Source organism: Emys orbicularis, chromosome 1 (genome assembly GCF_028017835.1).
Source record: "Emys orbicularis isolate rEmyOrb1 chromosome 1, rEmyOrb1.hap1, whole genome shotgun sequence".
Lineage (NCBI taxonomy): Eukaryota > Metazoa > Chordata > Testudines > Emydidae > Emys > Emys orbicularis.
In genome coordinates, this window is record NC_088683.1 from 23,868,536 (window position 1) to 23,892,698 (window position 24,163).

Consider the following 24,163-nt stretch of genomic DNA (forward strand, 5'->3'; position numbering starts at 1 on the left):
TCTGGCAGCAGCTGGAGCCCTCGGGTCTACTTGACACCGCCACTATGATTCAGAGAATGGAGAGAATACACGGATTATGTTATTTAATGCTGTCTCCCTGCTGATGAACATATATCAGACGCCTGTGATATTCATTAAGATCCATCAGCTGTTTTTAGTGCCATTGACAAACCTTCTGATGGAGCCAAGAGCAGATGGCGTCTCTCTTGAGTTGCTCCAATCCTTTCTTTGTCCGGCTATGCTGGAAGAAGGACAGGAGATGCTGGGTGTGGTCTAATTAGGCCACAATTTTATTCTTAAATGTTTGGGAGTACCTGGCACATAAGTATACAGTGCAGGTAATTCCAAGTTCCTTTCACTATATACCTGAGGGCTTCTGTCAGCCCATCCCCAGCCAATCTGTTGCTGGGACCTCAACGTCCATCCCCTCTTGAATGAGGGTTAAGAGGGGACTATAAAGGATGGGGGCTGGCTCCTGGCTGTACCAGTCATAGGATCCCCAAACTACTCTCTCCCCCTCCCCGTTTCCACTCCTTTATAAATCCATTTTATCTGATCCCTGCATGCATTCGTTATGGAGTACCTCCCGTTTCATGTTTGTCCCAGCTAATCCGCCCCCCCCCCCCGCATCCCACCCCCGAACCAATTGTGGTGAAGGTGGAAAAAAACTCACTTCGCCTTGGCTAGTCTGGCGGTGAGGAAAAATTCCTTCCCAGTCCTGCGAGAAAGGAGCAAATAGCGCAATGCCTACAGCGGATCCTGATAAAACCCAGAATTGTATCACTTCCCTGGGTAGGAGGTGGGTGCTGCTCTGCCAGGTCCAGGTAACGGAGGGCTTTTGGCTACAAAGACCTAAATCTTTAATTTTATGAACCAGGGAAGCACAAGCACAGGAAGTGGGGAACAGCACCTCCAGCACTCGAGCGCTGTGGATGGAGGCATAACCAACATTTAAACCATATGATCCCGATCCCTGGAGAGAACACACTAAGTAGAGGCATATACTGCATATGTTACCAAAAAAAAAAAAAAAAAGTGGAGCCTACACTCCCCATGGTGCAGCCTTGCCCATGACTGCCAGCCAGTGACTGCTGTATACTGGGAGGGAGATGATGGAGTCTTAGCCACACACCTACACAGACAATCCACTTCCGGGGCTTGGATCACTTCTGGAGCACTGGCGGGCCTTGACTCTGATGTGACCCCAACACTTTGAACCCCAGTTTTGGCTGCCTCCTCTGTAAATTTACTGGGGTGGAGGAAGGGGCTTTCTATTTCTCTTCTCCACACTAGTTCTCCCATAAAGAGCCAATCAAAATCTGCCCCTAACTGTATAGAATTGAGGTTGCTCAGTCACTTTCTACATTGAGGCAAAACAGTTGCCATGAAATTTGCTACTGATTAGAGGAGAGGGCATGGGCTCCTAGGTTCTGTGATTGACCCTTCCATTGGCTTGCTGTCACTTTCACTGGGCAAGTCACTTCAGACCTGATCCTGTTGTCAATGGAGCCAGCAACAAAAGTCCCATGGACTTCAATGGTGCAGGATTGTGCCTCTGTTTAAACTTAGCTGCCTGCAAAATGGGGTTCCTTTAGTCAATGTCTGTTAAGCATTTTCCTTGGGTGAATGCAATCTGCCATTATAATTTATTATTTACTATTTGTTAAGCACCAGCTGTGTGCTTGATTCTGTACAAGGACAGAGAAGCTTACATGTTTAATAGACCAAATATGCTGGAAAACCCAGAGGAAGGTTCAATCATAGAATGAGTATTTTGTACTTAGTCTTCTTCTTTAAGGCCCCAATCCAGCAAACCCCACAAGCATGTGCTTAACTTAAATGACATATAGTTCTGATAGTCAAGGTGGACTACTCTCATGCTTATGTGTATTACTTGATCAGGCCTAAGTGAAGTTCTTCTTTGGAAAGTACAAGTGGCATTGCCTGGTCCCATGTTTATTGTCTGTCAGTGATTTCCATATCAACTATGTCAGTTCACAAATAAAAAAGACATTTTTCTTTTTGTCACCTTTGCAAATTCAGCTGGACTTTTGGAGTTAAACTTGATTCTTTACAGCTCATGCATCATCACCAACAATAAAGATACTGTGGGCCAAATTAGGGTTATACCTGGGAACTCCTTTTGTTTTCAAGTCATGCACTAAGTTTCACCCATGCGAAAACATTGACTTCAGTGGGTTTGCTGACTGACTGGAATTTAATACAAAAAAATAATAATGTCTAGATGCACAAGATGGAATAGAATTCCGAACTCAGCCTTAGCTTTGTTTGCTCAACTGGGAAAGCAGGAAAAAACATATGTTTGTCACTAAATGCACAAAAGTTGCTTTTTCACAGATGTTACTCTGAATATAAAAAGGAAACAGATCTCTGAATAGTAAAAGCATGTCATTTTTACATTCTGATTTTTCAGAGTAGAATGAACAATATTTTAATATAAGAAGCTTAGTCTTACAATAGGTGCACTTAAATAGTTCACTCCTGTTTGGGATGTGTTACCAATGGTATTCCCCATTGTAAATATGGAAATATTCTTGGAAATGATAATAGTTCTAAAATTGGAATGAACTTATTAAATGCGTCCACTGTATATTTCTGTTGCTAAAGACATCAGTTAAACATTACCGTTCAAGAAAATTTCACAGAAGATTTTAATGGCTATATTCATTTATTTGAGTGCCTACCTCCTGTTAGCATTGCTAGAGGTTTTAAAGAGACATGGAGAGAAAAATATACCTCTTGTGATCTGTCATGATATGGGATCAATTATCATGAAAGCCGAAGGGATATCAGATTCTAAGCACTACTATGGGGTAGTTTTCATCCAAAGGGAACTGCAGTAAAAATGTCTTTACTTTGTTAGACCACCTAGCTGGAATAATCTGCAACAAGATATGAAATCCTCTCACAATGTAACTATCTTTAAGGCTAATTTATTTTCTTAATTGTCCACACATTTGTTTTATCAGATGATGTATTATGGTTGTATAATGTATGACTGTAACTTTGAGTGTGTCCCCTGAGTCACTCTTAGAAATTAGATTATTCATCTCAAATGACTTAACCCAGAAAGAAATTTTAATAAATGAAAACTCTAAGCTAATAGCCTACATTAGTTTATAATTGAGTATTGAGGACACATTAGTGTCAGCATGGTACACACTAGGGCTTAGAGAGTAATTAAACCATACAGCACATTGTCAAATTACTGCCAGCTCTCAGATTTGAATTCACAATGATATTTGAATTTATTTTCCTAATTGTTTTATTTTTTTCATAACCGTAACTTAAACCATCCCTGTTTCTGCAGTCACCTCTGTAAATTTAATTCCATGAGTCCCAAGTAATTGGAGTCCTTACGTGAATAAGGTTGTGAAGGATTGCAGCTAAACAAGTTGGCTTTAGCAGGATAATGTAAATATGTCCTAATTAAGATTAAAGTAATTCATTAAAATGGGATTGAAGCAGTGCTGTCTACTGGTTAGAGCATGGCCTAGGAGTTGCTTGTGTTGATGTTTGTAGTAGAGATCATTACAAATTCAAATTTTAAAGTGGATTTACTGAAAGCTTTTTTGCAAAGGTTCATGGACTGATTTATGATTTTGCATAAGAGTAGTAGAGAATGAATAGATTAAATGTGAAATGCAGAAAAACTTGGGTGGTTTTGACCGTGGGTCATTTTGAGTTCATTTGAGCCCAAAGGTAAGAATGAAACTTGAGGCATAAGAAACAATATCATAGAAAAAATTTGCGATATCCTCTGCAGTGAAACCACAGAGTTCGGTGAAATTCAAATTGGGAGTCTGAACTCCCTAGTTCTAATCCCAATTCAACTGCTGCCTCACTGAGTGGCCTGAGAGTCTTTCTGTTTACTTCATTGGGCTTTGGTTCAGCCATTGTTTTATTTTCCACAGCTGTAAAATTGGGTACTATAATATTTATCTAAATCACTAGGGTGTTGTAAAGAACTTTCTGTTACAAAGTTGTCTCCATAATAGAAGAGCTTGAGAAGCACTGACCTCTGAATAGCTTTTCAAGGGTATAGCCTTAGATGTTCTGTTGGTGAGAGAGAGTCAAGCTTTCAAGCTACAGAGAGCTCTTCTTTGGGTCTGGGAAAGGTACTGCAGCAGTTTCCTACATAGAAGAGATAAAACAAATAAAATTGCTTAATTGCATGTCCTGAGAAGGATGAGATGTCAGCTATTTGAATGAAAATGTGCTCTTCACAGTATGTTAACTTCCATCTTTAATACAAAATTGGGTTCTTTCCACATTAAATGACTGGATAATTAATCTGGTACCTGGGTGGCTTTATAGAATGTAATGTAGGCAAAGCTAAAGTTAGCCCAAGCCACCTAAAGCTATATATGTGGAGAATACAGAGATCCAGGACACTGGTCACTGGTCAGAGTGAATGCAGGATTGTCTTTATTTCTTGTTTACATAGAGTCTTACCTCCTTACTAAGTTCACCCAGTGGCCACCCTGAATAGTGGCTCTAACTATTCAAACTTAATACCACAATATTTAGGCACCTGATTTTCAGAGGTGTTGCCCTCAGTGAGAGTACTGGGTGTTCAATGGAAGCTGTGAGCACTCATACCTCTGAAATTTGGGCCATGTCCAGTAAGCTGCCTAAAAATAGATTTAGGCGCCCAATTTTAAAAAGACAAGTTTAAAAAAGTTGTCTTCTGTATTCTGATTTGGTAATGTAAGGGCTTGTCTTCACTATGGAGGTAAGTCGACCTAAGTTATGCTACTCCAGCTATATGAATAATGTGGCTGGAGTCGACGTTTCTGAGGTTGACTTATCCCGGTGTCTTCACTGCACCGAGTCAATGGGAGATACTCTCCAGTCAACTTCCCTTACTCTTCTTGTAGAGCTGGAGTACCAGAGTGGACAGGAGAGTGCTCTGCCATCAATTTAGCGGGTCTTCATTAGACCCGCTAAATCAATCCCTGCTGCATTGATTGCAGCAGTGTGGATCTCCCCATAATGGAGACCAACCCTAACTTTAACCACTTGAGTTTGAAAATTTTAGCGTAAAGGTTTTGATTAAATTAGCATATTTTCTTCTCACCATCAATCAACATTTTGAAAAATCACATAGTTTTTTATTAATAAGTAGCAGGAATCAAGAAATTCAGAGTTTCATCTTCAACAGATTTACAGATCTCAAAGTCATGTGTTTTCAGGTGACTCATGTTGTCTCTTTTGCTAGGTAATGCTGATATGGTCATTAGAGTTTTGCTGGATGCAGGATTTACGAATGAACTAGTTCAGAATTATTGGAGTAAGCAATCTCTGTGAGTGTTCTTTTTCATATCTTTTCATATCATTTTCATTTTCATATCTTTTTTATTAACTATGTAGTCATCGGGGTATTTGTAAATTTGTTATGAATGTCAAGACCCAAGGCCTGGTAAATTCCAATTTGTGATTAGATATCAAAGTCAAAAATAAAACTAGATTTGTGATATGTATATTTCAGTATTTCATGTTGATTAGAAAATGTGTATATTTTTCTCATAATTCTGTGCCTAAATGGCAGCTGTTGTGAAGGTGAAGTTGGTAATAGTTCTAATTAGCTTTCATTTAAACTTCTGCTTTTTGTCATAGCAATGGAGTTGTTGCACAGTTTGTGGTTACGGATGGTGGAATCACTAGAGTTTACCCTAAAAGGTAAGGGTCCTTTTATTTTCAAATAAGATCAGAATGCAAAAATAATTCCTGTATGCCATATCAATGGACTCTCCAATTAATGGATGTTATGCATACAGCTGAAATTTCTTTGGTAACCCCAAGGATATATAAGAACATAAGAATGGCCATACTAGGTCAGACCAAAGGTCCATCTAGCCCAGTATACTGTCTTCCAACAGTGGCCAATGCCAGGTGCCCCAGAGGCAATGAACAGAACAGGTAATCGGCAAGTGATCCATTCCCTGTCGCTCATTCCCGGCTTCTGGAATACAGAGGCTAGGGACACCATCCTTGCCCATCCTGGTGAATAACCATTGATGGACCTATCCTCCATGAATTTATCTAGTTCTTTTTTGAACCCCGCTATAGTCTTGGCCTTTACAACATCCTCTGGCAAAGAGTTCCACAGGTTGACTGCGTTGTATGAAGCAATACTTCCTTTTGTTTGCTTTAAACCTGCTGCCTATAAATGTCATTTGGTGACTCCTAGTTCTTGTGTTATGAGAAGGAGTAAATAACACTTCCTTATTTACTTTCTCCACATCAGTCATGATTTTATAGACCTCAATCATATGCCCCCTTAGTCGTCTCTTTTCCAACCTGAAAAGTCCCCTTATTAATCTCTCCTCATACGGAACCATTCCATATACCTTATCATTTTCCAATTCCAATATATCTTTTTTGAGATGGGGCGACCATATCTGCACGCAGTATTCAAGATGTGGGTGTACCATGGATTTATACAGAGGCAATATGATATTTTCTGTCTTATTATCTATCCCTTTCTTAATGATTCTCAACATTCTGTTCGATTTTTTGACTGCCGCTGCACATTGAGTGGATGTATATGTATAGTTGGGATTATGTTTTCCAATGTGCATTACTTTGCATTTATCGACACTGAATTTCATTTGCCATTTTGTTGCCCAGTCACTCAGTTTTGAGAGATCCTTTTGTAGTTCTTCACAGTCTGCCTGGGACTTAACTAACTTGAGTAGTTTTGTATTATTTGCAAATTTGGCAACCTCAGTGTTTACCTCTTTTTCCAGATCATTTATGAATATGTTGAATAGAATTGGGCCCAGTACAGACCTCTGGGGGACACCACTATTTTCCTCTTTCCATTCTGAAAACTGACCATTTATTCCTACCCTTTGTTTCCTATCTTTTAAACAGTTATGAATCCATGAGAGGACCTTCCCTCTTATCCCATGGCAGCTTACTTTGCTTAAGAGCCTTTGGTGAGGACCTTGTCAAAGGCTTTCTGAAAATCTAAGTACACTATATCCACTGGATCCCCCTCAAATAATTCTAGTAGATTGGTGAGGCATGATTTCCCTTACAAAAACCATGTTGACTCTTCCCCAACAAATTATGTTCATCTATGTGTCTGACAATTTTGTTCTTTACTATAGTTTCAACCAGTTTACCCAGTACTGAAGTCAGGCGTACCAACCTATAATTGCTGGGATCACCTGTGGAGCCCTTTTTAAAAATTGGTGTCACATTAGATATCCCTCAATCATTTGGTACAGAAGCTGATTTAAATGAGAGATTACCGACTACAGTTAATAGTTCTGCAGTAGTTCCTTCAGAACTCTTGGGTGAATACCATCTAGTCCTGGTGACTTATTACTGTTTAGTTTATCAATTTGTTCCAAAACCTCCTCTAATGACACTTCAGTCTGGGACAGTTCCTTAGATTTGTCACCTAAAAAGAATGCTTCAGGTTTGGGAATCTCCCTCACATCCTCAGCCGGGAAGACCGATGCAAAGAATTTAGTTATTGTCTCCGCAATGACTTTATCGTCCTTGAGTGCTCCTTTAGCATCTCAATTGTCCAGTGGGCCCACTGGTTTTTTAGTAGGCTTCCTGCTTCTGGTGTACTTAACAATTTTTTGCTATTACTTTTTGAGTCTTTGGCTAGCTGTTCTTCAAATTTTTTGACCTTCCTAATTATATTTTTACACTTCGTTTGCTAGAGTTTATGCTCCTTTCTATGTTCCTCACTAGGATTTCACTTCCTCTTTTTAAAGGATGCCTGTTTGCCTCTCACTGCTTCGTTTACTTTGTTGTTTAGCCACAGTGGCACTTTTTGGTTCTCTTACTATGTTTTTTAATTTGGGATATACATTTAAGTTGATCCTCTATTATGGTGTCTTTAAAAAGTTTCCATGCAGCTTGCGGGGATTTCACTTTTGGCGCTGTACATTATAAGTTATTTTTCTCCTCATTTTTGTGTAGTTCCCCTTTCTGAAATTAAATGTTACAGTCTTGGGCTGCTGTGGTCTTTTCCCCACCACAGGGATGTTAAATTTAATTATATTATGGTCACTATTACCAAGTGGTACCTCTTGGACCAGATCCTGTGCTCCATTTAGGACTAAATCAAGAATTGCCGCTCCTCTTGTGGGTTCCAGGACTAGCTGCTCCAAGAAGCAGTCATTTAAGGTGTCAAAGAAACTTTATCTTTGCATCCAGTCCTGAGGTGACATGTACCCGGTCAGTATGGGGATAGTTGAAATCCCCCATTATTATTGAGTTTTGTATTTTAATATCCTCTCTAAGCTCCCTGAGCATTTCACAGTCACTATCACCATCCTGGTCAGTAATATATCCCTATCGCTATATTCTTATTATTAGAGCATGGAATTACTATCCATAGAGATTCTATGGCCAGTTTGGTTCATTTAAAATTTTTGCTTCATTTGATTCTACAGTTTCTTTCACGTATAGTGTCACTCCCCTACCAGCACGACCTGTTCTGTTCTTCCGATATATTTTGTACCCTTCCGATACATAATAAGAAATGCTACTATGTAGATTGTCTTTCAGTTGCACCTTCCTGTATATTTTAGGTGAGGTAATCGTATGTCAATGACACTGTCTGCATTGTAAATGAGACATTGATTTAAGTTATCCTTATGGAGTTATTTTCTCACCAAATCTCTGATTCCCCCTCCAACCTCCGCACAGACAAACTGACCATGCAAATGGATCTCTTTGCCTATGTGTAGTCCCAATTCATTAGGGCTCCATATGATTGCAATAGTCCACCTGAACACAGGGAGTTTGTAAGAGCAAGTCCCAGCAAAGTTTCTGAAGGAGATATGCTCCCATAGAAGACAGGTGGGAACTGGAGAATAACATGGGCACAATGCTTTCGGACACATACTTAGGCCCACGATGGATGCCCAGAATTTGGGTGAATAAATTTTTTTTTAAAAAGTCAGCCGATCTTTCTTTTAGTCAGTATGTCAATGCACTGACTGACGGACAGCTGATCTGAGAGCAACTTTTCCTGCTGAAATAATCTGCACCGTTACATGTGAAATCTCATATGCGTACCTTGATTTTCCTTGAGCTGCAGATTTTAGCTATGTCGCATTTGAAACTGGTCTGTAATGTTATTGAATTCCTACTGACTGTGAAGCCAGAGCAGGTCATAGTAATCCAAGCTTCTTCTTAGCACAGTATAGCAGTAAAGTGATGTCCTTCTAAAAGCCATCTGGCCACTTAACCCTTAATTGCTCAACATGCATTTGGCTGGCAAGCTTGAAAATCATGAATACTCTAAAGTACTAATCACAAGTACTCCCAGGATGTAAAGGGGAATGATGCAACATTAACAGATAATATAGAGGACACATGAAAGTGATAAAATTTCATACCATATCATGCAATTCTTATCTTCAGTTATTTAGGGGGTGTGTGGGATTATATTAATATGAATTTATATGGCAAATTTATCTTTTTCCTGGGATTATCTTGTATATTTTACCCATTAAAAATGTCATGGAGTATGTTCCCCAATGGATTTGCCTCCCATGCCTGTAGTGCTCAGTTTCTCTCTCCCTCTCTTATTAATTGTCTGTTAAGCTGCTTGTGTGATTTTGAATAAAGGATGTCATGCAAAATAACTCTATGGTTTTATGTTTTAAATAAACCCAGTGATAGATTTAAAAACAGAAAAATGCCCGTATAAAAATTCTGAACCTGGTCCATGTTGTTCTCGGGAACCCTTTCTCCATTCTATGGTCTGTTTGGTTTTGTTTTTCTCATTGCAGTTTGTAATTTAAGTTGCTGAAAGCTCAGACTTTTGTGAAGGATAGGCACACATACATTGTAATAAAAGGAGCTCATGAGTTTCCCAGTCAAGACATTTATATTAAGGGGGAAAAAAACCTCTGCCTTGCAGCTTAAAATGAAAATCTGACAGACTTTCTTTTTTATGACCTTTTTTCCCCCCATGTATAGGGCAGGAGATGATTGGACAGAAAATCCTGAAACTTACGAAGTCAGTTTCTATAAACGGAGCTTGGATAATGACAACTATATCTTCACAGCTCCATACTACAACAGTAAGTCATCACTACTTTGAAATTCCAGAGGAGACTGGCACAATATAAACATTCGTGGATGTTTTCCTTCTTACCAGTTGAGTTCGCTATTTAAAGTGGCATAGTTCAGAACAGACATTCCAACAGAGTCTGCCGATTCATTGGGGAAGCAGTTCTAAAAAAATGTCACTCGGGTTTGGAAACTGTCATCACAATCAGTCATCCATCCCAGTAAAGCGATGTGCTCTGCATTGTTTCTCCCAGTAACTAACAGGCTAAAATGCATGTTGGTTATATATTTTATTAATTAATTGGGCTTGAAAGGTTTCTGTAGATTTCTCAAATGCAGAGTTTCTTGTGTGAAGGAAACTACAGTGACTATGTATCATACTGTCTGCAAGAGCCTCAGTTCCATATATTGACATCGGAGAGGGGATCCAAGAGCAATCTTATATAGCTGAGTTCCCTAGATCACATCAGTGTTGGCTCTAGCCATCCATGGGGGAACCAGGCCCAAAGGGAGGTGCAAAGTGGCAAGGAAGGCCTGAAGTTTCATGACTGCTTTAACACCACACTATTTATTTTTTCCAAAATGAACTTGGATAAGTGCAATCACAGAACTGTGTGGTCCTGAGAGCTTTTCTTCTGCATGGAGCCCAGATTGTGCCACTGATTTATTTAACATTTCAAACCTTTGAGTTTGAATTATTTTACAGATCAATATTATTCTGCTGAAATGGTTTCTGTGACCTTTTGTAATATTTAAAACCTAAATATCCACAATAATAAACTGGTTGATGAGAAGAGGTCCATCACTGAGACACATTAACCTTGTAATGCTCCTCTGAAAGCAGATGCTGCTGTGAATGAGATACTCTTCCCTCTTAGAGGGGGTATTTTATTGCAATTATTTCATATACATATTTATTATTGCAATTTTCAAAAAATACTAGCCAGGTAGTAAAATGGCCTGCTTCAAAACCTTTTAGGAATCCTGTTCCTTTGAAAGCTCTCAGGACATTTTTTTTTTTTTTACTTCATTTTCCATATTAAACAGTGCTGCCTGCAGGTTAGCCTGTCACAGTACCAGTCATTATTTACTGAGTGTTGTTAGTGGGCTGCGCACCGTCCAGTGACTAGAAGACTGCATGGGCTCTATTTAATGACCATACAATCTATGGCCCCTATTCTGCATTTCACGGGGCTGCTCACGGCTGTGTTTGCAGAATCAGGGTCTCACTAACTACACAGAACAGTGAAACTGACTGACACACAGAGTTGTCAAATGTACAAAGTAAATAAAGAAGAGCAAAATATATTTTCCTCAAACTGTTCTGATTGTTCGTGATTGTAGGCATAGCTGGGGGTAACTATTAAGTACAATTAGTAAGTACAACATTTTCATATAGAGATTTTGGTTTGGGGATGATGGTTGCCAGTTAAATAATGGTTAATTTCTTGATTGAACTTGAGTTGAGGGGTAGGACTTCTTTATTTAGGGCCAGGAATAGGAAAAGATCACATCACTCTTTTTAACCTTTTGTTTTTTCCCTTACTCTCAGAAAGTGAAGCCAGTAGCTATGAAACAGGCATTATGGTGAGCAAGGCTGTGGAAATAACCATTGGTGGAAAACTTCTTAAACCCGCAGGTAAGATGGAATGGTGCTAGTACTCTAAATACACAAGTTCTTTTGTTGTTGTCCATCACGAACCTCCATAAGAAAACTAACTGAAATCACAAAGCAGTCTCAGTCTTCTACAATTTTTCTTCACAAGGCTTTTTAAAATTTTGCTGGTGAAAATCTAGCCAAAGATCTAACAGTGTGTTAGTATAGATATTTGGTTGATTAGAGTGATGAAGGGCCTTGGAGGACAGATGACTGGTCAGAAAAATTATTTCTTTTAGTTTATCAGCTTCAGAAGTTAGACTTTTATGGTGAATTTTTCATCTGTTTTAGGATCTTGCCTTTTGTTGTTGTTTCCTTTCATTTTGCTAAATAGAATTTCCTGGGTTTTTTGTTTGTTTGTTATAGTTGTTGGAATAAAAATTGATGCAACCAGCTGGATGGAAAATTTCACCAAAACCACAACCAAGAGCCTGGTAAGGAATTGATTGACTTCTGTTGAACTTCATTTGCCTTTTCTCTAAGCTATGAGCATAAACCGGTGCTTCCCCCTTCCGTGCAGGCAGCTTTGTATTACAACTTCATAAAGGTCCACAATTGCTGACTGGTGGTGCTGTTTAAAGCATTTCAAAACACAAAATGCATCTATTAAAAAGCAGCTGTACTTTTTCAGTTACGCACTTATACATGTCTTGCATTGGAGGTTAGAATATGTCTCAAGATTCAGTAGTAACAATGGAGAAAAGAAAATGCATAACAACGGCATATGTCAGCCACTAGAGACAGTATTGTGTTTTTACAATGAGCCAAAACTCTCAGAAAAGCAGGGACACCCGTCGCTGGCCGGTGCCAGCTGACTCAGGTTCCCAGAGCTCAGGCTCCAGGGCTGTTTAATTGTGGCATAGACGTTCAGGCTTGGGCTACAGTCCGAGCTCTGGGACCCTTCCACCTGGCAGGAGTTGAATGGGAATTTTTAAAGGAGTTGAATGAGAAGGGGAGAAAATTAGTGGCAGCTAGAAGGAAAAGTAAAGGAAGGATCTGGCACACTAGGGAAGGGGAGGGACAAGAAGTAGTTGAGCAAACAGGCTCAATGAGCCGCAGTTGGTGGGAACCCAGATTCATGTCTGGCATGCTAGTACTATCCGAGCTGCGGCTCTATTGGTAAGCTGAGTGTGGAGAAGCAGCTACATGTCCCAACACATCAACAAGAGGTGAAGGAAGCTGCTTGTCTGAAAAAGAAAGAAAGTGGACTTGTGGGTGTCAGTGAGTGCAAAAGAGGCTGCAGTGTGGTCTGGGAGCTGAGTAGCCCAACACACAATAGAAGGAAGAAAGGGTGTGTGTGGGTGTGTGTGAGAGAGAGAGAGATTGAGATAGTGGGCACAGAAACTACCAAAACTGAAGAGTGGTGAACCTCCTTGATCTCTGAACAGAGTTAAAGTGAAAAACTGGCATGTTTCTATGTATTTTTTATATATCTGGGGAAAAATACACAGGAACATGCCAGTTTTTCACTTTAACTCTGTTTATAGATCAAGGAGGTTCACCACTCTTCAGTTTTGGTAGCTTCTGTGCCCACCATCTCTCTCTCTCTCTCTCTCTCTCTCTCTCTCTCTCTCTCACACACACACACACACACACACACACACACACACACACACACACACACGGGCTGTCAAGTGATTAAAAATAGTAATCATGATTAGTTGCACTGTTAAACAACAATACAATATGATTTATTTAAATATTTTTGATGTTTTCTACATTTTCAAATATATTGATTTAAATTACAACACAAAATACAAAGTGTACAGTGCTCACTTTATATTTATTTTTGATTACAAATGTTTGCATTGTAAAAAACAAAAGAAATAGTATTTTTCAATTCACCTAATACAAGTACTATAGTGCAATCTCTTTATCATGAAAGTTGAATTTACAAATGTAGAATTATGTACAAAAAATAACTGCATTCAAAAATAAAACAATGTAAAACTTTAGAGCCTACAAGTCCATTCAGTCCTACTTCAGTCAATCGTTCAGACAAACAAGTTTGGTTACATTTGCAGGAGATAATGCTGCCTGCTTCTTGTTTACAATGTCACCTGAAAGTGAGAGCATGGCACTGTTGTAGCCGGTGTCGCAAGTTATTTACGTGCCAGATGCTCTAAAGATTCAAATGTCCCTTCATGCTTCAACCACCATTCCAGAGGACATGTGTCCATGCTGATGACGGGTTCTGCTCAATAACGATCCAAAGCAGAGTGGACCAACGCATGTTCATTTTCAGCATCTGAGTCAGATGCCACCGGCAGAAGGTTGATTTTCTTTTTTGGTGGTTTGGTTTCTGTAGTTTCTACATCTGAGTATTGTTCTTTTAAGACTTCTGAGAGCATGCTCCACACCTCGTCCCTCTGAGATTTTGGAAGGCACTTCAGATTCTTAACCCTTGGGTCGAGTGCTGTAGCTTTTTTTAGAAATCTCATATTGTTACCTTCTTTGCATTTTGTCAAATTCGCTGTGAAAGTGTTCTTAAAACAAACGTTCTGGGTCATCATCCAAGACTGCTATAACATGAAATATATGGCAGAATTTGGGTAAAACAGAACCGGAGACATACAATTCTCCCCCAAGGAGTTCAGTCACAAATCTAATTAATGCATTATTTTTTTAACAAGCATCATCAGCATGGAAGCATGTCTTCTGGAATGGTGGCTGAAGCATGAAGGGGCATAGAAATGTTTAGCATATCTAGCACATAAATACCTTGCAAAGCCTGTTCTCACTTTCAGGTGACATTGTAAATAAGAAGCGGGCAGCAGTGTCTCCTGTAAATGTAAACAAACTTTTTTGTCTTAGCAATTGGCTGAACAAGAAGTAGGACTGAGTGGACTTGTAGGCTCTAAAGTTTTACATTGTTTTGTTTTTGAGTGCAGTTATGTAACAAAAAAATCTACATTTGTATGTTACATTTTCACAATAAAGAGATTGCACCACAGTACTTGTATGAGGTGAATTAAAAAATACTATTTCTCTTATAATTTTTACAGTACAAATTTGTAATAAAAAATAATAATATAAAGTGAGCACTGTACACTTTGTATTCTGTGTTGTAATAGAAATCAATATCTTTGAAAATGTAGAAAAACATCCAAAAATATTTAATAAATTTCAATCGGTATTCTATTGTTTTAACAGTGTGATTAATCGTGATTAATTTTTTTTTAGTTAATCCCATGAGTTAACTGTGATTAATCAACAGCCCTAATATATACATAGCACTACCAACCAAAAGAAACAAGGAGGGAATTAATAAAATCTATAAATAAATAAATAAATCTACCCTGAGCAGAGTTTTGACCCCCAGTGGCAAGTGCAATGCACTCAGATACGATGGTAATGGGTAGCAATATAAAACCCTTCAGTAGACAGCCAGACACACACAAAAAACACCTGGGTTTGTCTTGAATCCAACTGTTTATACTCATGAGTTAATGAATATCATGTAACAGTACAGACTTTCTAAGAAAACATACCGTATTCTTCTGTTTTCCAGTGCAACAGTGAACTTTGTGGCTGTGAAAGAAACAGTATGGTAAGAATAAACTTAGTAAAAAATACCTGGCAGAGAGGGAAGGGTCCCCTTTGTTTGTTCTTTGGGTCCATCAAAACTTGAGACCACTGTTATACCCAATTACTGTCTGCAGGTTAAAAACAGAAGCAGTGTTAGTAGGGGAGGGATAGCTCAGTGGTTTGAGCATTGGCCTGCTAAACCCAGGGTTGTGAGTTCAATCCTTGAGGGGGCCACTTAGGGATCAGGGCAAAATCAGTACTTGGTCCTGCTAGTGAAGGTAGGGGGCTGGACTCGATGACCTTTCAAGGTCTCTTCCAGTTCTAGGAGATAGGATATCTCCATTAATTATTATTATTATTATTATTAGAGTTGACAGTCTCCTGTGTCTATGAAGAGAGAGGTGAGGATTCTGAGAGGGATGCTATTGTGAGAAAATAAAATGAAGTGATAGGCAAGGGAGTCCTTGAAATGAGACTATAAGAACTAAATGGGAGCGAAGAAGAAAGAACATAATATGGGAGGGAGCAGTAGGAAATGGGGGAGTCATGAAAAAGAAGATGAGGAGAGAAAAGATGGTGAAGCTTTTTAAAGAAAGAGCTGAAGAGAAAGGAGAGGGAGCAAAAAAGAGAGAGAGAGTGGGAAAATAAGAGAAATTGAGGAGAGACAAAAAGAAGAGGTGAAGGAATGTGAAAAGGTGGAAAGCAAGAACAGATGCACAATGTTTCACCTGGTGAATATTAGATCATAATTGATTTCTCCTCTGTCTTATTGTATCTCTTTCACAGACATCCTGTACATTTTAGTGGGAGGGAAGGCAGGGAAACCAATGCTGAGCATGTGTAACCAACACACATCCTGGGTGTGGTGTTCTGTCCCCTCTAATGGCACCGAGACCACTTAGAGATTAATGAGTCTGCTACAGCCTTAGCTAAGAGCCATGTGGCTTTTAGCTTATGCAGTAGAGCAGTGGTGGGCAACCTGCAGCCTGCGGGCCACAAGCAGCCCGTCATGGTTAATCCACTGTCAGGCCGCGAGACAGTTTGTTTACATTGACCGTCCACAGGCACGGCCGCCTGCAGCTCCCAGTGGCCGCGGTTCGCCATTCCCAGCCAATGGGAGCTGTTGGAAGCCCCGCGGGCCACAGGTTGCCCACCGCTGCAGTAGAGGCTCATGCGCTAAGCTTCAGAGGTCTCAGGTTCGATACCGGCGACCGGGATCTGTTGGTGTTACACTTTCATGTTATATTAATATTTAGTTTGGATTCTGTATTGTCAGATAATTTGAGGGAGAGAGACAGACGATAACCTTAAATCTACCATAATGCACACAGCACCCTCCAGCGTGTGGGGATACTAGGCTTTCCACTGCCTGCCTTCCCTCCATCCCCTGCTGAGCCAGGATTTTGGGGCATGTGGCCCTAGAAGCACTAATGGGTGATGATTTTACAGCTTCAGGAGCCCTAATGTTGCCAGGAACTCCTAATTCTCTTGTGTGCTTAAGCGCCTTCCTCAATCGAGGCATCTGGTTGGGTGTGAGATTTATGGCTAATTGTCAGGCCCAGGCAGCAGCACCACATCCTCAGGCCACAGGAAGATCAGTGTATGCTCTATAGCAGTGGTTCTGAAACTTTAGCAACCCGAAGATCCCCAATTGAATTTAAAAAATTTTAAACCCCAAACCCCCGCTCAGCCCCAGGCCTCGCCCCCACTCCATCCCTGCCCCCAAGGCCCTACCCCCAGCCCACCTCTGCCCGTCCCCACTCCACCCTTGCCCCTCCTCTTCCCCACCTCTTTCTGGCTCCTCCCCCTCCCTCCCAGCGCCTCCTGCACACCCCTGAACAGCCGTTCCCCAGCATGCAGGAGGCACTGGGAGGGAGGGGGAGAAGTTGAGGGAGAGAGGGGAAGGAGTTGATCAGCAGGGCCTGCGGACCCCCGGAGTACCCTTGGGGACCCCCAGGTGTCTGCGTGCAGACCCCAGTTTGAGAAACGCTGCTCTATAGTTAATCAATGGACTTTCTGACCCCAGCACCTGGCACCTGCAGGAATCCACCCATGCCATTGGGACAGCAGCAGAGAAAATGGCTCTTAGCTCTATGTGGAACTGGTGCCCTAGTTGGAGAAGAAGGGGTTCATCATCTGAAGGGGGTGAAAAAACCAGAGCGAAATAAAGTAAATAATGTGAAAATAATTATAGGCAGCAAGCCCAGGTTTGCTGTTTTAAAAGACTCCTACCGCTAAAAGCTACAAATCAGAATGGTCTCTAAGTCTGAGCTAAGACCAAATCAAAAGTTGCAATCCCTTTATCTGAGCTGTGATCCATGTATGAAGGGGTTTTGTAAGGACATTGCACTCTTAGGGCTAGTTAAGTATCCTGAACAAATAATTTACAAAAACGAGTTACATAAAATTAAGCCACAAGTGGGTCCCTTGAGCAAAATTTTACAACACTTATGGATTCAAGGCTATTGGACTCATGCCCTAGAGTCCTGAACATAGTCTCCCCTACTTATACTTTCTGAATACCAGAGGTAAAGTCAGAAAACACCTTTCCCAGGTGTTAATGGGTGAAACAATAGTTACTAGAGCAAGGGAACAATGAGTGTGAAGTTCTCCAGATACTAATGTTTTACATGAAACCTCTAGATCTTGAGAATTGGAAACTAGGTTAAACGTGCAGATTCTTTGTAGCCAAGCTGATTTCTTTTGAAAAGGGACACTCCAGTCCAGGCCACATTGATTTTAAGATATATCTGAAATGCTGAATGTCAGCCTTTTCTCAGGGATTGTGTCTGGCTGCTTGGAAAGAGAACCGTTTTCTGTAACTTTCCTGAAAAAGATACCTTTTTTTCCCCCTTGTAATAGCACCTGGATTGTGTTGTTCTTGATGACGGTGGATTTCTTTTGATGTCAAATCAGGATGAATATACCCAACAGGTATATGTGTTTTTAAATTCATGCAATTAAACATGAGATTGACTCACTTCTCCATTAAGCCAGAGAGAGTTTATAATTAAAAATGACCTGTTAACCTAAGTTCACTATACAAAGACAGAGTGTGGCTCTTTATTGACCTCCTTTCATTTATTTAAATCATGGTTATCAGAGTTTGAGGTGATGAATCACAGACTCATTCCAAACCACAAAGAAAATTTGCCAAATCTCAAATTTCATATAATTTGCTAGCTTTTATCACTATCTTACTAGTGACTTGACGTGTCTAGGCCTGCGCTAAGGTGGCCCTGGTTATAGTGATTTAAGGGAGTGAATAAGAAATGGGATGAAGAGTTTGCATCGTTTCCCTGAGTCAGACTGCTTGAAACATAGAGATAATGTAGTGTAAGTGCCTGGAGCACAGAGTTATTCTGTGTTAATGTATGAGAACATGAAGAAGTTATATTTTTTCTATGAAAAAATTCAATTTTTTTCCAGTACTTTTTAGAGCTTCTGTCAAAAAAACAAACAAAAATATTTTGGTTTTCAGTTGTGGAAAATGTCCATTTAATCAAAAAGCCATTTTTCATCCAAAAAAAAAAGTTCCTATGAAACATTTTCTATCAAATCTAATTGTTACACTGAAGAATTATTGCATAAAGAATCCATTTCATGAAACTGCAACATATTATCATCACCATCATCGTGTCTTGGTGTTATGACATCACAGTGCAACGTTGCAGTGCAATAGCTGTTGTTTGATGTGACACAACTATAGTCAGTTATGTAATGGAAGGTAAGATCCCAGTTCAGCTGGAAAGCCAGAACATGGGAAATTTTGATCTCTGGAGAAGATGGTGGCTCCCCATGTGGTGGGGTGCAGCAGCCTACTTTTCCTGAATTCCTAATTCAGGAATTATATGGTAAAGTTGTCAATATGCCACAGAAGCATCTTTTGGTTATTTCCACCTTTTTCCACCTAGAAAAAATGAGGTAAGCACCATATAGGAGATACTGAGATAGCATGTGAACAGATTTGGGTAACTGTTGATGGAATGAGTACAAACATTAGGAGGAAACGCAAACTACCATCTAATCACATCAAGAGTCGAACATTCAAAAATGGCCTTGGAGTTTGCACCTAAAATATTGCATGTGCAGTCATTTATTCATAAGGAAAAAAACTAAACACTCAGAGTAGATATGGAAATAGTCAGGTTGATGCCCCTGTGAAAAATGAGTCCCTTATGGGTTTTATAATAATAACAATGAACCAAATCATGCAGCTATAAATCAGGCCAAACTTCCCCTGAAGTCATTTAGAGTTTTGCCTGAGTAGGTCTGGAAAACAATTTATTATTTTAGAGAATGTAAAGTAAATGCAAAATGAACATAAAATGAAAGACTTTTGTAATTTATCACCATTATCCCATAGTAAGAATTATAGGATTTATACCTTCTTTGAATTCAGCATCATTGATCAGAATATGTAAATTATATGTATATCATTTATCATGTGACATCAGCTTAGAAGTGTTTAAACTCATCTTTTTTACAATTTTCTGCACCAGATTGGACGATTCTTTGGTGAGATTGACCCTGACCTGATGCGAAACCTCATTAACATGTCCTTATATGCCTTTAACAAGTCTTACGACTATCAGTCTGTGTGTGATCCTGAAGAAGAACCAAAGCAAGGAGCTGGTCTTCGTTCTGCATACGTAGTTAGTATCCGCTTGCCAAGTTATCAGCATTCCCCTTACCTATGTGCAGATACTTGTACTAATGGTGCAATCTTTATACTTCATTTTGTAGCCTACAGTAGCGGAAATTTTGCATGTCGGATGGTGGGCCTCTGCAGCCGCCTGGTAAGTTCAAATATTCTGGTAATGTTTATACCAAAGTCATAATTAAGAGTTCAGCAAAAAGAAAATGTATTTGGTAACAATTAGTTTCTTCTTTCTATAGTGTCTATGTATGATAATAACAGACTCTTCAGTTCCTAGGAGCTGTTCTGGAGTCTTAAGGGCTGGTACTACTTCTGCAGCCTCAGACAGTGAACATTTTTAGTAACCTCCCCGGACTCCTTGGAAACTTCATTTTATTGATCTTAAATCAAAATGAGACTTCCCAGACTTTGTAATTCTCTGTTCTCAATCTACATTGAGCATGCGTAGGTGCAGGAGTTGGTTTGGGTTGAATCATCTTTAATCTAGGTTGCTGACATGCAGCTTTCAGAGGGACTTGTTCGATTCATAACTCACTATATTGTTCTTTTTCAAGTGCATTATTAAGCAAGTAGGTTGAGAAAGAGTCAGTTTTTGAGGTGTCACTGAATCGTTTTGTTAGGCACATAAGGGCATCTATTGGAAAGCATAAGCAAGTCCTATTTCAGAACACCAGATGCCATTAAAATGCATTGTTTGGTAGTGTAATTCACTGAAAGTTGCTCATTGAAAGAATCAGTTGGTTTTGTTCATTGTCTTTTTATCAAAGATACTATAAACTAGTGATACTGTTTCAAGGAAGAAGCCACATATAAAACAATATAGTATAACAGCTTGTTTCCATTTTTTTCCTTTGCTCAATTTAAACAACAAAACTATACTTCCTCTGCAAGAACAAAAAGAACTTTGGGTAATGTTCCAGCAACATATACCTTAGAGACTATCACAGAACAGGGAAGAGGAAATGGCAGTCAATTTTAACTTTTAGACCTATTGGATGAAATCCTGGTTCTCTTGAACTCAATGAGAATTTTGGGATTGACTTCAGTGGAGTCAGGATTTCACCTCTTAACTGTTTTAATGGTTACTATCTTTAGCTAAACACAATACTGAATAAATATAGAAACTGATCTAAAACTCCACACCACAGAGTTGTCTCATTTTGGAATTAAATCCATGCAGTAATTAGCAATAGCCACAAAAATTGTTTTGCTAGTTTCATAATGCATATATAATTAAATTCAGCCCTCTACAGATTAAGCACCCCTGTGATACCAAAACCATGCGGCAAAATTTAATTTGGACTTAAATGATATGGTCGGCGTCAGGCAGGCCTTCTGCACTGGTGTGAATTTTACCCTCTGAGATTATCTATCCTTCATGATAAAGTTTTGTGGTGCATATTCTATAGCACAATAGTAGGTAATTTACACTATTTGGAGGTAAGCATTGCAATATATCACAGCTGAACAAATATATAGAGAGCAGTTATCTCACAGATGGCACTATGAAGACTTTAGATATTTGTTTTTATTATTGGTTACATTTAGTTAACAGGAACAGTTAAGATCTTTGTTTTCTGGAACAAAAATGAACCTCAAAACCAGAGATGGGAAATGATCCAGGGATGAAACCTAAGCTCTACTCAAACAGAGAAATTTGGGTTATCAGTGTTCAAATCAAACTCAGAGGTCTGGACTCAATTTAGACTTGGGTCTTGTTTTCCACAGAGTTTCAGTTGAAAGTGCCACAAGAAAGTGCTTTCATTGGAAATTTTTGAAATGGAATCTAGGCCACAAGCAGGCTGAGAGGCCATTAGGGAAGTGGAATAGAAAGGGCCGATCAGAGTGCATTTCAGCAAGGCAGCTAGTGAAAGCAAATGCAGAGAAATAGGAGAAGCTGGGTTAAGGATAACTGTTACGTTTCGGGCAAAAATTTGGAATAGGATAGTGAGTGACAATTTTCAAAGCTTTTTTGGGGAGCATGAGGAATCAGTTAAGTAAATATCTTCTGTCCTCTGCACTCTGGGAAACTTTGAGGCTCTTCCCCATTTTTTCAGGCTTCCTCTCTCTCTCATCCTCCGTGAATTTCATGATCACTTTCTTTCAAGCTAAAAAGGGCTTGATGGGGACTTCCTTCTGGGTCAGCCAGCGGAGTCACTGTTGAATGACATGAGGTTTCTGTTCATCCTTACAGACAAGCAGATAGCCCATGCAGCAATCCCAGTCCTGATGTCATGTAAACAAACCCAATGTTTGATGCAGTATTGCAGAGCCCTAGCCACAGAAATAACTGGCAGATATATTTTATTAAAAAATATTTGAGGCTGTGGAGGAAACAGATTAAAGGTTCATCAAGACTGGCATTTATGAGTAGTAGAATATATGGGGGAGTAGGGTGCCACAATAATAGACTAGGACAGATCTGATGGCAGAAGTAAGGCCTGGAAGGTGAGGACAAGAAGTTTAAAGTTAATGAAGAAGGAGCTGGGGGAGGGATTCAAAGAGAGGGAGTGATGATGGAAGGAATCTAATTGTAGTGGTTATGGTAGGAGGGGTTGGGCATTGTGGATGACAGACGAACCAGAGAGGAGGAGGTTCCAATAATTGAAATAGGAGTGATGTGGGCACGAACGCAGAAAAATAAGAGCTTAGCGTTATCCGAGTTAAGCTTAATTATTTTGCAGCATTGAGGAAGAAATGACAGGGATTGGCTGAAGTGCAGAAGTGGAGATAGAAATACAAGTTGCCAGCACAGAGATGACTTTTATATGAAATGGTTAGAATACTCCAGCATTTATCTGCCTCACAGGAGGGTTGTGAGGCTTAATCAGTGGAAAGTACCGGAAGCCCCTTAGAGCTATGTATGACTATTGTCATTTAAGGCATCCTAATTGGTTTAAATGTGAGAGATATCTCAGGATTCCTGTTTAACATTCTGTGGAGATCTTAAAGGATGACAATTAAACTGCTCTTCAGCATCTCTGCTAGCTGAATTATGGGTTAAAGGGGCACTGAATATTGATTGTCAAGTAAAAAGATAATGTGGGACAGTAGCTGAAGGGGAAGAAGAGGGTGACTGACAAAATGTAAGATATTAAAGAAACACATTCATATTAGTTGGTATAAGTGCAATTAAGCTATGTTGTTGCTGTTGTTATTAACCATTATTTTTATCCCAGTGGTATTTAGGGTCTCCTGCAAACAATCAGGGCTCCCATATTAGCAAAGCTATGTTTAAAGGAGAGGTAAATAACTATTTCATTACAAAATTATTTTTCTGTGCTCAGGTCTATCTTGCAACAGCTGTTTTTGGGCCTGACTTTTCCACGTTTCCTTGAGGCAGGTAAGTCAAGACTCAGGTTTGTTAAAGGGTCAACTTTGAATGAACTAGAAGATAAGAATCCAGGTGCCAGCCAAATTCTGCTCACTCCACTATATGAGCTGAAAATGTTTCTGTTTTTTCTTTCTCCTCAGCGGAAGCAGATGATGAGGATTACGCTACTATCCTATCCAAACAGAGCTGCATTACTGAGCAAACTCAGTATTTCTTTGAAAATGATGATAAATCCTTTGGTGGGATTGTAGACTGTATAAACTGTTCCAGGTAAACTTTCAACTTTGAATACAAAATGTAAAGAGGAGTCTTTTTTGTGCATATTAATCTTAGAAGTAGGTAATTACTGTCTGAAGGATAAACTATACTGTGTCATAAACTTATCAAATGTATCTAAGAAAGATAAAGATATACATACATATGTGTAGTGTAGTACATACATGACAGAATGTATATGTGTGTATTAGTACAGATTGAAACAGCAATAATAGTGCACAGAATTATTTTACCCCAAGTTGTGTTTTTCTGTTGTATGGGACTGTCTCCACGTATATTTTAGTAGGATAATTGGTGTTTAATACATTTTATTCCTAATTTTTTTCACTGTATTTTTTTCTAATTTATTAATTGAAAATCTTGAGTTCTATCAAAGATATTCAGAACTGAGGGGTTTTTTGTGTGCATTCCATTATCAATTTAAATGCAGATAATGTTAAAGTGTTGATCAGCTTCTTGATATTTTGCCTTGAGTTGTCCAGTAGCGCTGCTGCTGCTTTCATTAAAGATGTTACAATCTCAATATAGTTTGGGAGACTCAAAAATTTCTTCTATCCTAAATTATTAGATTGACAGATTTTCTAAAGTGAAAGATTATAAAAATTACCATATAATTAACCTGTTCAAAAAAAAG

General features: G+C 39.3%; 1 protein-coding gene across 4 annotated transcripts in view; it reads left to right on the plus strand.

Moving 5' to 3' along the window:
• CACNA2D1 (calcium voltage-gated channel auxiliary subunit alpha2delta 1) overlaps positions 1–24,163 on the plus strand; it is a 677,013-nt gene that overhangs the window by 636,853 nt on the left and 15,997 nt on the right. For 3 of the 4 annotated variants that reach the window (XM_065420204.1, XM_065420221.1, XM_065420213.1), the window contains 11 exons: positions 5,243–5,327; positions 5,641–5,703; positions 9,982–10,085; positions 11,627–11,713; positions 12,098–12,165; positions 15,243–15,281; positions 18,122–18,193; positions 19,762–19,914; positions 20,006–20,058; positions 23,207–23,262; positions 23,394–23,523. In XM_065420204.1, coding sequence (XP_065276276.1) covers positions 5,243–5,327; positions 5,641–5,703; positions 9,982–10,085; positions 11,627–11,713; positions 12,098–12,165; positions 15,243–15,281; positions 18,122–18,193; positions 19,762–19,914; positions 20,006–20,058; positions 23,207–23,262; positions 23,394–23,523 — 910 coding nt within the window. The remainder of the gene's footprint in view (positions 1–5,242; positions 5,328–5,640; positions 5,704–9,981; positions 10,086–11,626; positions 11,714–12,097; positions 12,166–15,242; positions 15,282–18,121; positions 18,194–19,761; positions 19,915–20,005; positions 20,059–23,206; positions 23,263–23,393; positions 23,524–24,163) is intronic. The other variant, XM_065420229.1, reaches the window with a different exon arrangement.